The sequence below is a fragment of the Ornithodoros turicata genome, chromosome 2 (assembly GCF_037126465.1).
Source record: "Ornithodoros turicata isolate Travis chromosome 2, ASM3712646v1, whole genome shotgun sequence".
Classification (NCBI taxonomy): domain Eukaryota; kingdom Metazoa; phylum Arthropoda; class Arachnida; order Ixodida; family Argasidae; genus Ornithodoros; species Ornithodoros turicata.
Window position 1 is genome coordinate 124,171,342 of NC_088202.1, and position 17,322 is coordinate 124,188,663.

Consider the following 17,322-nt stretch of genomic DNA (forward strand, 5'->3'; position numbering starts at 1 on the left):
ACCTTTTGTATTTTTCATCTTCTGTCGTCATGATGTTAACATTATTATTTTTTTATTTCTTTTGACTACCAAATGCAACGGGATGTATCCACTTCATGCATTTGAGGTAGCTAATGGCACGTGAAAACTTCCATCCCATAAAAAATGAACAAATAAATGACGATAATGTCAGACGCTTTTCCCTTTCATTCTCCAATAGAGGGGCTTAAGAATAGTTCCTGCAGTGTCCTGGAGGAAATACTACATGACCAGCAATCTCTGAATGTAACTGTACAGTAAGTAACTACATACACAAATTGCTGAAAAAGCCAAATGCCCACTGGCTCCTGTAGACAGCTCACAAATCACAATACATTCCCAGTCGTCCACGGATACGGCCGGAACTCGCACGTATGCGTCACACGTGCCGTGGACTTTCCCGTTCACGTCGGCAGATGCGCAGCTTGGAAAACTGCTCCAGTACCTGTCGCCGTTTTGGCAAACATCATTTATCTCAGATTGTGGATATTGCGAGCACAGTACGGCGTGCTCCCGATCGCGCTTTCAGGCGGACAATTCGCGATTGTATTTCCACAGTGCTGGCGAAGTGCGTCCGACAGCACACGTCTGCTTAGAGATGCAGCTGCCGGGTTTGTTTACCGTGCCGGACTGGGTAATTTTGGGTGTTACTGCAGCTATACTGCTGTATATGTAAGTAGGAATTGGTATGGTTTTTTTTCTTGTCAATGCTTGCAGCGATGTATCACCTCAACTAAGTGCTTTTGAACTCGTTTCTACAGTTTATTTCCACCTTCCATGCACGGCAGTTCTCATGCTTTGTATTATAGTACAACACTACTCGATACAAATACACTGAAAACTACTTGTTAATGTACTGTCATCCGGGAAATTATAAAGCAGTAGCAAAGAAAAAAAAAATGGAGCAAGGAACTGTTACGCACAAAGGCCAATATGCTTTAATTTTTAGGAGTCGCAAGGGTTTCTGTGTCGTAGTACATAGAAACGCTGATTTTTGAGAACGCCTTGTTATCTACTCAGTTGTGAGTCACAAGTTACACGGTTAAAAGTAACGATTCTGAAACGATGTAGCGTCAATAAAGTCACCTTGCTGTTTCTCTCTGATTTTTCTTTATCTTTTTCCAAGTTGAAATTCTCAGCGATAGCCACAGTACAGTGTGCAAATGGACATGAGATAATGTCAGTGGTCTTCAACATTGTTAAAATCGGCCGTGGAGAACAACGTATTTTTCTCGAATTGTTTTTCATATTTTCGGTACCCCATTCGGAAACGCATGCAGCTTATTTCTTCTTTTTGGCATGTCAATGAATTCTATGTGTTTGTGTCACACACCGTCCGGGTACACAACCAGTCCTGTTCTTTATCTGTATTTTTACTTCCTGTTTTTTTTTTGTTTTTTTTTTCTGTGCGGCTTTCCGTGATGTTGCCCATATGGTCAAAGCGACCCGTGACTCCATTTGCGTCTGACGCTCCTGCCCCTGATACCGCAAGTTAAAAAACAACTGTCTGCGAATAATGCTTCGCTCCAAAAGAGCGTATTACATCACAGCGGTATACGTACAACAGCCCCACGTGCATAGCAATCCACGGTGGCCTTGAGGGATTCATTAGTGCGACATTGACTGTGTGTGTGGAGGGAGGATGCAGCTGCTCGGATCTTTCGCTCTGCCGGAATGGGTGATTTTATTCGCAACAACCGTCGTCCTTCTGTACATGTGAGATCACGTGCTCTGTGTTAGAACTCATTGGTTGTGTTGTAAATGCATTCTTCCACAGCTGTCAAAAGGATGTGATTCAGGTGCAAGTTTATGCGATCTGTGCCGTAATTTCGCGTGAAATCAGCTACTATACGGCAAAAACATCGTAGGTGCTTTTACCATAAGAGGTGCTATTCCACGACTATAGGGTTCGTCTTCGACTGCTTTTCAGTTTGTCATTTATGTACGTTCGTCGTAGCGCGAGCATTGCAAGCATGTGAAGCCGTGGGCCCACACCCTGTACCTGTAACCAGCACAGGGAAGAACGTTCCGATATCTGCAAAATAGCTTCTGGTGGGTGTGGCGTTTTAATGACTTGTTAGCATGTGAAATAACACAGTAGGGTAAACAACGCTTTGGAAACCTCCATACGTGTAATCTCTGCAACGTGACTGTCGCGAATGGTACTTTAAAGGCGCAGTGCATGCCCCATTTGTTCGTTTTCGGTTGTGGCAGATTGTATACGACATGCGCGAAATGCCTTTGACGTGCACTGGCTCAATAATTCCTCATTCTCCTCACTCCTCTCCTCCCAATGGCGCTGGTGCTAGTCAAATGCTTCTTGAGGTGATGTGAACAGGTCGGACTGAAGTTCGGCTCGGAGGTCGAATCTCGCTTGCGGTTTCGTCTTCTTCTTTCCTTTGTACGGCTCCCTGCAGAATCGGCCCAGGACGCATAACCCCTGTGAACAACATACCGCTACGCCACCCGGCACGCAGACTTCTAAGTAATAACTCGCCAACAACCGACCAATCATCTTCTAAGGGGGCCGAGCGTCTGCGCTCAGCGCCGCTTCACATCTGTAACAAACATTTTCAATTTAACAATTCAGACAACTCATGTTCTGAGGCTGCAACACATTGAAATGACAAACACATACAAAGCCTTTCATCATTTTCAGTTTCAGTTGTATGTGAGAGCTTGTAAAGATGGTTGTAAGTCCTGATCCACGATGAGGGAATGTCCAGGAGCGCGGGATGTGCTCTTTCTAAACCCGTGGCTTTTTTCCCGGACTGTGTAGATAGAACTGGTTAGCTGCTGCCTTGGTACGCGACGGTATAGTGGTGCGTCGCCATCGTCCACGGGCTTTTGAATCATCAGCACCCCGTCCCCTCCCCCATACAAGGACCGGTGCTTGCGGTTGGGGTCTGCGTCGATGCCACGGAGGAGCATGAGACTTTGTAGTGAACGAGGCAATTAAACATGGAAGGACAGAGACAACACAAGCCTCACAACGCCTAGTTGCATACTTTCGTTTTCGGAATTGCTTCGGAAGATGTTCTTTCGTTACGTGAGAACGATGCCGCCCGTCAAGAGTGTGTTCGTCTCTGTAAATGTGAAAGTGACTTACAAGTATGTAAGATCCTGGCGTGGTTCGGTATATGGGAAGAGAGGGTATCAAGCATGGCGTAGTTGGTAGCAACCCTGACTGGCAATTAGAGGCCGTGAGTTCAATTCAAGAGGAGACTGGGGACGTCACGTGGATAAGGCATGCCACACCACTTGCGGTTGTGGTAGCAGATGGAGCAGCATGAGGCAGGGACACGCATGCTCTGATCCAGGCGGGTTCCAGTGAAGAGCTAAAACAGTGTCGGCCCAAGGCGATCGAGTAGGAGAACAGTACGTGAGCTGTGAGCTCCAAGCATTGTACCCAAGGGTCTTATTATCGCCTTAGTAATCGGCCTTGATTACTTTGTGTCTCATCTGTCATTGGTCGTTACGTTAAGAACGCGTGAAGAACAGAAACGAACGGCACGCGCCCTCAACCAATGGTCGAGTCAACCAAAAGTTGAATCTTCGTGATAAAGTAGATAAATCATGAAGAGCCCAGGATAAAGTGCCCGACTATCGATTGACGGCACGTCACCTTCATCGCTGTTCTTCAAGCCTTCTTAACGTAACGACCAACGATAGGCGAGACACAAAGTAATCGAGGCCGATTGCTTTGACGAGAATAGGACCCCTGGGGTGTGGCAGGGAGAACCATCTTGGAGCATGCATATGGTGGCCAGGAAGAGGGCTCACTATGGTCTCCCTGCGGGTCCCCGGGAGAACGGCGGTGCCGGTGCAACCAGTTCACCAGGGGGTGATTGGCTGCTGATTGAGATGGCCGATCCGGAAGTTAGAGTGGGCTGGATTTCTGAACCGCTTGGGGGGGCTTGTGGAGCTGCAACCGGTACGAGGTGTCTTGGTGGGCCCCATGAGAGGCCATATCGTGAATGCCTATAGCGTGGGGCGTGGCCACCTAGCTTGCCCTCTGAGGAATAGGGGCCGTACATCCAGCAGTGGATTCCGAATTGGTCCATGAGTAGTCTCTGGAAATTTGGGGAGGAGTAAGGCCGAATTCTCTGCCGGACTATGGTGCTCACCGTCCGGCTCACCAAGTGATGGTCTCTCTCTGCATGAGCCCCAATTGACGATCATGTAGAGCCCTCCTAAGGTCCGTATGTGCTGAAGGGCTTCTCAGCCCGCTGTCTCACTCCAGGAGCGTGTCGATAAGACTTATAGCTGTCGCCTTGGCGCGAAGCAATAGTGGCGCGTCGTCGTCGCCCCCAGGCCGCTACGACCTCATCCTGTCTCGACGGCACCGCAGCTGGATCGGGCAACGGCGTCTCAGTTTTTGCCGATTTTTTATGCATTTTCTCAAGTTCAATTGCACAGCCACAAGACACAGTCCAGGGAAAATATCTTGATCATTTTGATATAATAGGCTCGTTGCACGTTGTTTGCATTACAGACGGCTTGGTGACCGTATATATAGGCAGTTTTAGCCCGTGGAGCTGGTGGTTGTGGTGGTGGTGGTGGTGATGGTGAAAGGGCTCGCCGTGGAGCATTCGGTTCTACAACTTTCAAGAAGCCGGTAGCCCATCTTGGGTTGAATGGGGCAACACCGCGGCAAGAGATTTACTGTCTACACTCGTGGGTTACGCACGTCGAGGCGATGCTCTATGGAACCTATAATAAGGACCCCTGTGGACCCCAATTATTTCCTATGACGATATCGAAAGGGCCCAGACTATATAATGTGCAGGATGAGACAAAACAAAGCTAGTTCAGCACTTAGGCGAGTTTTACTGTTCTGCTGCCTTTTCTGTACTGTTTGTTTCGCTCCGCTAGCCGTTACGTGTATCAAGACAGCTATCTTCATTCCTGTGCAGGTATGTTGCGAGACACCGAAACTACTGGAAAAACCAAAACCTCACGCACGAGCCGTTCGCTCTCATTTTCGGGCCATTCCTTAAGCTATTTTACATGGTAAGTTTCACAGTACCAACTCCCGAGTACCTCGCGTCTGCAACACGCACATGCAGATTGTATTACCCTGAGACAAATTCGTTGTGTGATGTACATTGATGCTATTACTCTTAAATATTCTTTCCAGACGTTTTTCGCGATTGACCAAGAACGATATCAGAAATATGGGAAAGTGTTCGGGTAAGTGATGTGGAAATGACCTCAGCACTTTATATATGCAAGTACATCAGAATTATGTTACCAACAAATCATCGATATACCTCCACAGAATCTACGAAGGTGGAAAGCCAACACTGTTCGTCGCCGACCCCGAGATCGTTAAGAAGGTTCTGGTGAAAGATTTTGCCTCGCTCCCAAACAGGAGGGTAAGGACGGTATTACACGCACATGTAAGATGTAGGTTTAGCAACCAAGTAACAGGCAAGAGCGTTGGTGTAATTAACTTGTAAGTGACATTTCCTTTCCTCGAGTATCAGAAGACACGAAGATCACAAACACGAAAAGGCAGACTCAAAACCAGCAAAATTAAATATTTATTCCACAAGAAACACTTTTAGCACAGGAAAGGAGATCAACCAAAGGCGCCAAATTGACCGGCTAATAATTATATGTTGATGGGTAGAAATCCAGCGAACCGGTAGAGAAGTACGAAGGGTGTGGCCTCAGGACAGGAGCCGCCGATATTTCGAACAGAAACTGTCTTCTGGGCACCATCCTCATCATTGTCGGTAAACAGCCCGGACGGAAGAAAGGGTCCGTACGGGCTTCTACGGCCTGAGTGAATTGCCGCTTTGTTAGAGTGTGGAGAGGATTACCTCCACACTCTAACAAAGCAGCCATTACCCTAACCCTTTAAATACCCTGCCAATGATGAGGACGGTGCCCAGAAGAAGAACAGTCTCGAACAGTGTTCGAAATATCGGTGGCTCCTGTCCTGAGGCAACTCCCTTCGTAATAATTATATGTGTAGGTCAAATGCAGCCAGCCATGGTTGAGGATAAGAGTATCGAACTAGCTCGTTGAATCGGGTCTCGCTAACATATAGGATGACAAAATATGCGTATGTTGGAGTTTTTCAGCACAATGTCATCAATGGCGCTGTTTATTTATGCGCTCAATTTGCGCTGGCCTACACGCTACTCACCTTAGTGCTTTGCGTTCTCACGTGGTTCCATTCCGCTAATCTCCCACAGCGCCTGACCTTCCAGGATGCAATATTGGACAACATGATGAGCATTGCTCCATTGGAACGGTGGCGCAAAATTCGTCCTGCAGCGAGCCCTGCCTTCTCTACTGGAAAGCTGAAGAGGGTACGTGTCGCTTTCAAAGACATGACCAATTCAATGCTGACTCACGGTATTTAAAAAAAAAAGCTCACTTTCTTCGGGTATATATATTGTCTTACAGATGACCGCACTCATTGAAGACTGCGCAAGAATCACGAGGGAGCATTTGCAAAAGGCAGCGGAGAAAAACGATAATATTGACGCAAAGCAGTTAGTACCTTATATTAATTGCCGACGATTCATGCTGACGAATTTAGTCTGAAGCTACTACGAAACTTTTCAGGTTTTTCGGGCATTTTTCCTTAGATACCATTGCCAGATGTGCATTTGGAACGAACCTGGATTCTTATTCCGATCAGACGAACGCCTTCGTGTCAAAGGCAAGACAAGCCTTTGGACAAGATCTGAACCTGAAGTTTATATTATTCTGTAAGTCAGCTCTAATTATTCGCTCGATGTAAGTGACTTTCCAGTGTCGAATTGTAATTGTTGTTGTGATGTTTACTCATCTCATAAATGTTTTTTTTTTATTCACTCTCCTTACAGTTCTGTTTCCTGGGCTATTTAAACTTCTGAAAATTAAACCATTCAATTCGGATGCGTTCGAGTACTTCAAGTCACTTTCAGTGAATATTATAAAACAGAGGCAGGAAAAGGACAATGTAAGCACGCTTATCCGCGAACTGACTTTCATTTAATTTCGAGGCACTAGCCTCATGAGTTACCTTGTATGCTACTTTTCTTGTTTGTGTTTCTGGATTGGCTCGCTGTGGGAACTAAATTGTACAACGCACTTGGCATTACCCATGGCTGCCTCGTCATCCTTACAGCGCAACGAAGATTTTCTGCAACTAATGATGGATGCTCAAGAAGGGAACCTCGCAGCCCCAACAGAAAACACAAAAAGCCGTGACGACGAACTTTACAACTTGGGTGACGATGAGAAGAACGTACAGTTTTCTTCAGACAAAAGTATGAGCTCGCAAGGAATCTGGTGTCTTGCTCTTCAGTTGCACAAATGAAGTTGTATTGCCAATACGGACGGACAGAAACATAATGTATTCCTTTGTGGGACTTCTTCCATGTCAGCACTCACAGAGGATGAAGCTTTGGCGCAATGCGTGCTGTTCTTCCTCGGTGGCCTGGACACGACATCGTCGGTTATTTCATTTACTCTCTACCTATTGGCTTTGCACCCAGAAATACAAGACAAACTGAGGGAGGAGGTGAACGAGTGCTTTGCCAAACACGTAAGTCGCTTGGTACCTTTCGCAAAGCTTTTTGGGGACTCGTAGTTTCTTCGTTATTTTCTGCTAGAGGTCACATTACTTATGAGGTAGTTATACACACCAAAGTCATATCCTGTAAACGCGTGCATCTGTCAATAAGAGCAGTGTTCAATCCATGAGGGCTCAATTCTTTAAGCACTTTTAGAGGTGCAGCATCGTTACTTTTATTGTGCTTTCATTGCTGTCGGTTGCTACGTTCGATCTAATAGTTTATTCGAGTGTCTTGTGTATTTCCAGGACAACCGACCACCCTTTGATGCGATATCCAAACAGAAATACCTGAATGCAGTTATTTCGGAATCTTTGAGGATATTTCCCCCTGCTGTCAGGTGCGCATATAGTTTCTAAATTTGCTTATATACATGGTATCCTTGTTGTATTTCGACCTACTCAACTGAGCAAGTCCTTGCGGAGTGCATAACAGAAAGGTGGCGATGGCCTGCCGTTGTGGGCATCGTCGTAGCGTAAGTTGCTCATGAAGTACATGAAATAGAAGGGCTTTGTCATACAAGCCGAGTCCGTGTGGCGAGGGTACTGACTATTGCACCGCACCCGTCAACCTCCATGTATAGCTTATACGCCAAGCCGCTGTTCCTGAGAAGGTGTTGAAATAGTGATGAAAGAAGGAAGATACTGAAAAGGTTAGCGAGGTGTAGGACTCGAAGCCACAACTTCTGGATTACCGTCCAAGGCACTTACCAATTGAGCTAGGCTAACACGCCTCTCCAGTGACTTCCAAGAGGCGTACGTGCTAGCTTAGCTCAATTAGTAAGAGCCCTGGACCGGTAATCCAGAAGATGTGGGTTCAAGTCCTACAGCTGGCTAACCTTTTCAGTGACTTCCTTCTTTCATCATTAATTTCTTAGGCAGTTGAGGCTTTGGATGTATTTGTCCTCGCATCAATTTCCATCGTGTTGGAATAGCAACCCCGTTTCTGGCTGGTATGCATGACTCCAACGTAGCACTGCAGTGCGCGGAGAGCGTGGGTATATCCAGGGATCTTTTTCACCTATAGTTGTCGATATCCTAAGGGTGCGCTGAGGGCACTAGAAGTCCAGCTTGCTTTGCATTGGATCTCTGGCTACATCGGAATATGAGGCAACCAACAAGTGGAGTCGATGACTGCAGCGACCCACCGCAACCATAAAGCGGAGTCCCTCATACTCTCAAAAGGCGACAGGAGATCCAATTTTTCAGTCAAAATGTCAGCCCTCGCACCTCAACAGTGGCGTCATAACATCACTCAGTGGACATTCCTCCGCGACCCCACTCTATCCTTCTTCAGCATGATAAGCTGTTGGTCACACCCCACCTCCCTAGACGGTCATTTGTAAGGAGGACTCCCCACGCTGCTTTCCATAAAAATACTACAGGCCTGTGGAGGATATCTAAGCATTTACCTTGGCCATCTTCACGTGCGTATCATGCTAACCCATCACACCATGTCAACACACATGTACCGGGCTCAGCGAGATAGACGATATTCGGGGAAGGTGGTGGCGGATATGGAACGGTCCGGCTGCCTTAAGCGGTGAAGCACCCAGTGGCATCATCACTCGTAATTTAATTGTTGTTTTTATGGAGCTGACTGCAGACAGGGTGATCACTTCCTCATCTTTGCCTCATTCGAAGGGTGCAGGCCGTCCCCATCATTAAGTAGCCACCTGACTAAATTGGAACACTTCCCTTAAACAATGCGCTGCTAGCACGCATTACAGCACTTCGGCAGCAGCAAGAAAGCATGCTGCAGGCGAATTGAACGATCGCAAAACAAAGACAAAACTGCAGGCAAGCTGGTGCAGTAGCGAATCCAGTCCACCAACGCTCTGCGCTCAGGGCTCTTTTGACCTTTCTGTACAGAATAGGACTTCGATCCTTGTTGTGAAGGGGCTCAATCTTCCATTCCCCTCATCACCACCAGCAATGCGCTGAGTATCACCCCTGGCGATGAAACTCCCCTTTCATCCTCTTAAAATAAAGTTTTCTTGTTCCCTGACTCTGGGGAGGTATATGTACAAGTTACAGACCTGGGGAAATGATACCCACAACTAAGCGATTGCATTTGTGACATTGTATACACCCAGTGCGTAAATGTCGTAAATGTAAATGGGCATTTTGGAACGAGCATCCGATTTAAGGGGTTGAGAGCGCGCCGGCAACGTGTGGTGAGAGCTAATCCCGCGAGTATGGTTCGCCTCATGATATAAATAATGCGCGTCGTGATCCAAGACAAGATCCCTAAGGTATTGGTTGCGCTAGATAAAAAACGTTGCCAATAATTATACATTAGGCTAACGTCTTTCAACGACTTATAGGGAGCCTCCTTCTTCAAAGAGCGTGTAGATGACCTGCTTCGGTTTTTCAAGGGAATCCCTAAGTATACTGTGAGATGACGTTGGGCCCTGTGTATACCTTGGCGACAGACATAATTAAGGGCAACATTACAGCTATACAGTCTTGTCGCTGGGCAACAACGACGAGCTATTACATCATTACCACCCTGGTGGTAATGATGTAAACAGCTTGTTATTATCGTAAACAGCTTGTCGCACCGCCACCAGTATTAAGTCTATTGCAGGAGAATTTTTGGAAAACAAACAAACAAATAGCTGGGAGAGCGAGCTACTTTCACTGAATTCACTGCACTTGTTGCTGTTACACCTCGTCTGGTTTTGAAGAACTTCATGACAATACCTCAAAACATCAATTCAGGGTCACTAAAACATAAAGAACATCAATTAACTTTATTCTAGGATTGAGCGTTCGGCAACCGAGCCATATAAAATTGATGGTACCAATATCGTCGTTCCTGAGGAAGGCGTCGTGGCCATACCAGTCTATGCCATGCACCACGATGCCCAATATTTCCCTGAGCCAGAGAAGTTCGATCCTGAAAGGTATGAGTGAGGAATTCAGATAGTCGCATGAGTGCTCATATGGTATGGATATATGATACATCCATGACTTGCATATGTATAATCCTATAGGTGAAATTATGCGTTTTTCAGATTCAGCGACGAGAACCTATCGTCTATCCGGCCTTATACGTATCTACCATTCGGTGCGGGCCCCAGGAACTGCGTTGGTATGAGGTTCGCCCTGCACGCTGTCAAACTATGTCTTATGAACGCCATCCACTGCGCCAGATTTGTCCGAACGCCAGAAACTCAGGTAATCGTACAGGTCTTATATGTTACAAACTTGGTTTGCTGTAGGCACAACGATGCTGTTCTATAAATTTTTCATCAGTGCCAGCTGACCCAAATCTCACTTCAATAGCGCTATGAAAGATAATAGTAGCCTATGTTTCTTGTTTTGAACAGGTTCCACTGAGCTTCTACAAGGGATTTGGGGTTCTGAATGCCAAAGACGTAACTGTTGGAGTTCGTCCACTCCACTCTCTACCGAAATGAGGTTGTGGTCCTTGAGGCGACAGATGTGCTTGCGCTCATTTCAGCTCAGCATTCCTGAACCGCAAGGTGCAATATGGCAGTCTCTACATGACCCCCTGCAGGAGCACCCACACGAACCACGTGACGTCATCTGTATTTCACACTGCTCCTAAAGATCTTGGGGTCTTATACATGTAAAAGAGTCACCGTTAATTCAATAATCGAAGAAATATCAAGCATGTATTCTGTGTTCGTTATAAATATTTTTTCGTTCTGCACGTACGTTTCCTGAAGGTACACAAATCGAACAACAGCATTAGCGCACTTCATGCGAAAGTATTGACGTTTGGATACTCCTGGCACGTTACCTTGAGGTAGGTATCACACAGAAATATATGTAAGGGGAATAAGGGGTCCTTTCCTTGGAAGACACGACCACAATTACAACCCTAGGCATATACCATCCCTGGTTCAATATGTAGACTTTCGTCCTTCGCAAAAATTGTCCATAAAGTGAATCGTCTATAATATCAAACCAGACAACATTTATTGTGAAAAAAAAAAGAAAAGAACTCGGTTATCAGCGTCTGCCTGTGCGCGTACCGCGTGGAACTCGTCGTCGATGGAATATCCCTAACTTTAATTGCTTGAGGCTTATCTCCGTTGTCTTCGAGCGCTGTTTACACCCCTTCCCGAGCCATTGTCGCTGTGCCAACTGGCGTACCACTGCCTACATTGTCACAGAAAACGTCCAAACAGTTTGAGGACTTCTCGTCGGATTCTAAGAAATTCGCCACAATTGCGTCATCAGCCGACTCCTTTTCCATGTCCGCTGGGTCGTCAATGCTGAGAAGCTCTGCATGGCAATCATAAGGCCGAAACTCATAAAGGCAGAATTATCGGAAGACCGCAGATCAAAAGGACGAAAAGTCAAAACACCGAACAATCATGAGGCCGCAAATCAGAAAGCCGAAAAATGAAATCACCGAACTATAAGAAGGCCGAAAAGTCAGAAAACCGAATAATCGAAATGGCGTAAAATAAGGTACCCAAGATATGAAAACTGTTATTCCAACTGCCATAAAAAAATAGCTCTACAAATTAAGTAGGATAGGCTTGTTGGGAACTAATACATCGAATAAATTATTTCACCGAACTTCGCGTTACTAACTCACTTTCGATCACTTAGGAGGAAAATAAAAGGCGAAAGTAGACATATGAACCACTGTGTTATTGTATGTGTTTATTGTACACAATGGCAATAAGTTAAATTGAAAAATTAGGGGCTGTCCGATGACATTTCCCATACTCATCCCATTTTCAACAGCTTCAACCTAGGCCATTCCTGAACCAAATTCCCTATCATCAGTTCCGACTCAAAATCTGCATCTAATTGATGGGCCTTTCGATAAGTAGGGTGAGTAGCCGAGTGAATGACCTGGGACAACTGATGACCATTCTGGAAGATATCAAATATGTGCTCCTGTGTCAGGGGACAAGCGTGGTCAATATACAGTTCTTCAAATAGAACGGTACAGAAAGTTGCAGGCGAAGCAAAAAAAGAAATCCTACACATCTTGTCATAGAGATCCTATGTAAGGGTAAATTAACCATGGTCATTAACTGGGCTTAAGTTTATTCCTGACAGCAAGCAATTCAGACAGTAGCTTGTTCAACAACAACAACAACTAATAAATCGTGAGCATGACCTGGGGTGATTCCCCACTGGAGAGCAGACACTACTCCATTACACGCGAAAGATTAGACGTGAGATATGAGAATGGAGTTAAAGTCATATGTGCAAGTACAGCAATTGAGCTGACCTCCACTGGCTGCGCTACGCCTTAAAAAGGAAGTCGAAGAAGAAAAAAAATATGACCCTACAGCGTCCGGAGCTGGTTGCTTGTTCAAATTGCGTTCGAGTCATCAATTGTAGACAAACACCATCTACTCTGCAATTCATTCGCTGGGTTTTCGGATATGTCGCACTGACGGTTGGCCGTCTTGTGGCATGTCTGAGACTGCACAAGATTGTTTTTTGCTCTGGTCTCCCTTCAAATCCGCGTATTGATCTTTCGATCTTTCGCGGTGGAGGGAGGCGAAAGGGAGCCGGTCCTTCATATATGGAGAAGGGCCCCTTGATAACGCGGTCCGCCCCTGGGTGGGCCGTGTCTTTGACTGGTACGGCCGATAAAAAGGTCGACGGGGCAGTTCCGCTTGCGGTGCTGTTCCGGGAAAGAATTTTTCTTTCGCCTTTTGCGATGCCATATTCCACTTTCACTTTGGATGCAAAAATACTCCAAAAGCCGGAAGACGACATAGAAAAAAGTAGAGAAATCTGACTTAACGTAACAAAGTAGGAGTAGGGTGGCGCATATAATCGGGATCCCATAAAGTCTCTGGATCATAAAGTTCCCAATTCAGGGACTTTAGGCTCCCAGCATTTGATTGGGCCACAGTAAGGTACCTGGAGCCGTTGCCGGTCGTGCGCGCAGAGCGGAAGCAATTAGCATTGCTGATTTCGGAAATCACCTTAAAAATTTGGATTCACCGGCGCAAGCTGGCCTTTGGGGGCCTAGATGTTCGGAGCATGACTATTTTTCAGGCTGTGAGAGCCGTGCTGCTGCCGTGCTCCTTGGTCATGATCAAGGTGAGTGGCATATCAAGTTCTAGTAGGCCCACGAGGACTGTACTGCTCCACCCCCCACCCCCACCCCCGTAGCGACTCTTCCGGAGTTTCAGGATTGTTCGCAGGGTATGGCACGTACAAAAAGCGATCTCCCTTTGGAGCGTTGTTATCTGAGTTCGTGTAAAATGGGCTACCTCCGTAGGTAGTTCTCTTGCTAAATGACAATACAATTGTTGTCCATTTTGATTGCGTGCATCGTAAGGAGGAAAGAAATACAAGGAGAAAGGTCGTTTTTAAGGCATAGGTATGCCACCCTCGTGCAAAAGGCGGTGGTTGATTTTCATCTGTGACACCTAAGTAGTCGTTGTGAACAAAACCTTTTTGAGATTTTTGTGATGTGATGTGGGCAACAAGCTTTCGCTTGGCCCACCCTACATTTGGCAATACCAGATTTCATTCATTTTCTTTCTTTTTTTCCTTTTTTTTTTTCTTTGCATAAGCCAATCTATTTCCGAGCACCAACTGCTACGCATTCCAATCATTCGACTTCTAATATAGGAGCCACGAAACTGCTTTGTAATCTTATGACAAGAACAGTCCCATTCAGCTGGCATTCACTGATAGTGTGTTCACCCTAGCTCTTCTGTCTCTTTGGCCTTTCCATTTTCGGTCTTCTGATTTTCGGTTTTTTGACTTTCGGTCTTCTGACAGTTCGGCGTTATAATTTATCAGCCTTTTGGCTTTCGGCCTTATGACAGTTCGGTGTTATGATTTTCGACGATTTGATCCTCCTAACCTCCTTTTGGCCCCTACACGACTGACAAAACGAGGATTCTAGTAGAAGGGCGTGTCACCCTCTCGTACTCTCCTAGAGGTTTCGGGTCATGAGAAGGTGTCCATAATAGCGAAACAAAAATACATGAGGTTCTACGGGGTTGGTAACCATTTGTGCTGTCCATGGCCCGAACAGCAAGGTTCCATATTATCGAGACACAAATACATGAGAGAAGAATCGTTCCCAGAAAATGCTGTCCATAATTCGAGTTGTCTATATTAACCAGGGTCGACTGTATAACTTATGTGCGCGCTAACTGTGGTCAGGCTATTTATTTTTCAAAACGGGGAAAAGCCTTTTTTCAATTACAGAACTTGGAGATATATTGTGGCCGCACGAGTGGCCTCCTGGAGCGTTGCCCTGATGAATTTTCACTAATGACCTTACGAAAAATTGAAGTACCGTCCGTAATACAACGCCGGTTCCCTTTGGTGCTCGATGCCGTGGCCGTTTTATAAAAACGATTCAGGGAAATCAGCGAATTTGGACGCCGTTTTTGTCGCTCTCCCAGACAAAACAAAAGAAATAGTTCACTGTACCCTTTGGCGCACTACCAAACGCGTCCGAAATGCTGTCTCCATGGATGCATGTACATCCTTGGCGTTCTGTCACAGCGAGTTATTCAAAACGGGGGGTTTAATATGCGACACTTTTTCTCCAAAAAGTAACAACGCCTGTTTTATGTTCTCGTGAAATAAGAGACTTGTTTTTATTCTCAGTTGTCAGGCATAACGCCCACCAATTTCTTTCATGCTGTCACCGAATACGAAACAAAGATTCGACTTCCAAAATTGAATCACTAAAATATGAAAACTTGCCAAGCAGTAGTACGTGAATACCCCCGGTTGCTTAATGTTGAGGAAACGCCTGGCTTCGGAAACCACTTTTGTTTCTTCTTCCTTCTTTGTACCTTTGCTCACGTGCTCGTCCGTGTAACGGCGGTTTGATGGCGCCGACACCTCTCAAACGATTAAAGCAACACACGAAGCTACAGCGTGTGTTACAGGGCTCTGCAAGGAAAGCCTGCCTACGGGCACTTAGACCCGGATTCTCGCTTCGCCCTGAGTGTTAAGCGCACGCGAAGGGGCCCTTGTGTCCATGCTTCGTGAATGGACAGAAGGGTCCCTGCGCGTGCACTTAACCCTCAGGGCTGAGCGAGAGTCCGGCGGTTAGAGTCACTAAATAAGCTTCGCTTCAGAGTAGCGACACTGAGGTCCAAGGCAGAGCATGAGCATCATCTTGTTTCCGCACCACATCGCTCGTACCATCCCGAGTTGAGGATCGAAGACGGCTAACATAATGCTCGCTGTGTGAGAGAGAAGCGTGTATATGATTGTTGTGCTCTAATCCGTGTACTGCCCACCAGACCGTCCCGAGGATGTCAAGGTGAGCTCAAGGCCGTCAACCTTGATGGGATGCTTGCATGAGAAAGGAACATTACGCTTGCACGCTAAAGTGCGCGCGTTGCGTGGCTACCGTGTCTCGGAAACAAGATGGCGCATGCTCGCTCTTGGAGCTCAGTGTCGATACTCTGAAGCGAAGCTCATTTAGTCACTTTACGGGCACCCGGTAAAAAATGAAAGCAGATACGTACGCTCTTAGATTGCTTAAGAGGCAGCTAAGGGCATGCGACACTGTTCTGCATCGCGAGTGCTCCAACAGTCGGTCCGCAGTATTCATGGCAAATCCCGGAATCCCGACATTTTTTTCGAAAAAATCCTGGGATTTCGAAACGTGAAAAAAAAAAAGATTTCGGGATATCCTTGATATCAGCACTAGACGTAACGGCAAACCCCACCGTAGGTTGCTAAAGGACTCGTGCAGAAACACTGGTTTCGCCTGCAAACGCGTTCACTTCTTGTTGGCTTCCTGACACCTATGCATGCAAGAGTTGATCCAACGCTCGCTTTCCGGATGCCACGAAACACCTCTCATCGAGACGCTGCATTAATTCGTCGGATGCGACTCAGCGTGGCTTTTACAGCTCAGCGGCGATACCGCTTACGACAAGTTGACTCTTCTAGATGCCGTCACTGCGATGAGCTAGAGCACATCCTTCTCCATTGCCCTCAGTACCAACCTTTCAGTACCGCACTTACAGTTTTCCTAATTCAGCTGGACTCTCGACCACTCACTGTTTCATAATGCCTAACCACGTCTAAACTTTTTGGACACCGTAGGGTTTCGGTCCTCACCCTGAGACGACTATTTTACACCAGTGATGGGGTAGGGTATCTCTCCTGGTGATCAAACTCCCCAGTCATCATCATTAACATACAGTTGTTGTTGTTTGTCTTGTTGAAGTCACTGTACTTTTTGTTGTGCATTTCTGGACATCTGGCCGAGTGTAATGGTGGCAGGCTTTGTCGCACGCCGCACGCTGCTTGCTTTCCTCATTTTCGGCCACTGCGTCTTCATCTCCCGCGGCAATGGCGGTAAATCTATACGAACTCTATGCTTGCGCCAACGCTTCGTAGCACCGCCTACGGTGTAGCTCCGTGGCGTCCGCGTTGCCGGACGAGTGCACGACGTGAGAAACGCTGTGCAGACACTGAGCCACATGCAGAATGGCTGAGTGGGTAAAAGTGTCCGTACGTTGGTGGTAGCCAAGGTCATACGAAAGGTTAGGAGTGGTGGGTTCGAATCCTACCCCAATGCTGTTTAAGGTTTTCCCGTTTTTTTTTTGTTTTTTTTTGGCAGGTTGTCTATTTAACATGTTGTTCATCGACTAAATGAAATACATGAACTCTAAAGTCTGAATTCTCGCCCTAAAGCTAAGAAACTTGTAATAAAGTTCCTGCCTAAACAATTGCAGTTTAGAGCAATGTAAATAAGGGGGGTATACGCTTATTCAGGGGGG

General features: G+C 46.3%; 2 protein-coding genes across 5 annotated transcripts in view; both read left to right on the plus strand.

Moving 5' to 3' along the window:
• Window positions 1-11,276, plus strand: part of LOC135386037 (cytochrome P450 3A21-like) — a 40,330-nt gene extending 29,054 nt beyond the window's left edge. For both annotated transcript variants that reach the window (XM_064615753.1, XM_064615754.1), the window contains 13 exons: window positions 4,935-5,031; window positions 5,159-5,211; window positions 5,300-5,396; window positions 6,225-6,341; window positions 6,439-6,527; window positions 6,601-6,746; window positions 6,864-6,979; window positions 7,148-7,289; window positions 7,407-7,567; window positions 7,844-7,935; window positions 10,360-10,503; window positions 10,615-10,777; window positions 10,930-11,276. In XM_064615753.1, coding sequence (XP_064471823.1) covers window positions 4,935-5,031; window positions 5,159-5,211; window positions 5,300-5,396; window positions 6,225-6,341; window positions 6,439-6,527; window positions 6,601-6,746; window positions 6,864-6,979; window positions 7,148-7,289; window positions 7,407-7,567; window positions 7,844-7,935; window positions 10,360-10,503; window positions 10,615-10,777; window positions 10,930-11,019 — 1,507 coding nt within the window. In that variant the 3' untranslated portion in view covers window positions 11,020-11,276. The remainder of the gene's footprint in view (window positions 1-4,934; window positions 5,032-5,158; window positions 5,212-5,299; window positions 5,397-6,224; window positions 6,342-6,438; window positions 6,528-6,600; window positions 6,747-6,863; window positions 6,980-7,147; window positions 7,290-7,406; window positions 7,568-7,843; window positions 7,936-10,359; window positions 10,504-10,614; window positions 10,778-10,929) is intronic.
• Window positions 1-17,322, plus strand: part of LOC135386043 (cytochrome P450 3A24-like) — a 40,466-nt gene that overhangs the window by 1,825 nt on the left and 21,319 nt on the right. The window contains exon 1 of one of the 3 annotated variants that reach the window (XM_064615759.1): window positions 361-690. The exons of the other annotated variants lie outside the window; for them this stretch is intronic. Within the exon in view, the coding sequence (XP_064471829.1) occupies window positions 617-690 (74 nt within the window). The 5' untranslated portion in view covers window positions 361-616. Of the gene's footprint in view, window positions 1-360; window positions 691-17,322 lie in introns of those variants that run through there. 3 annotated transcript variants of the gene reach the window in all.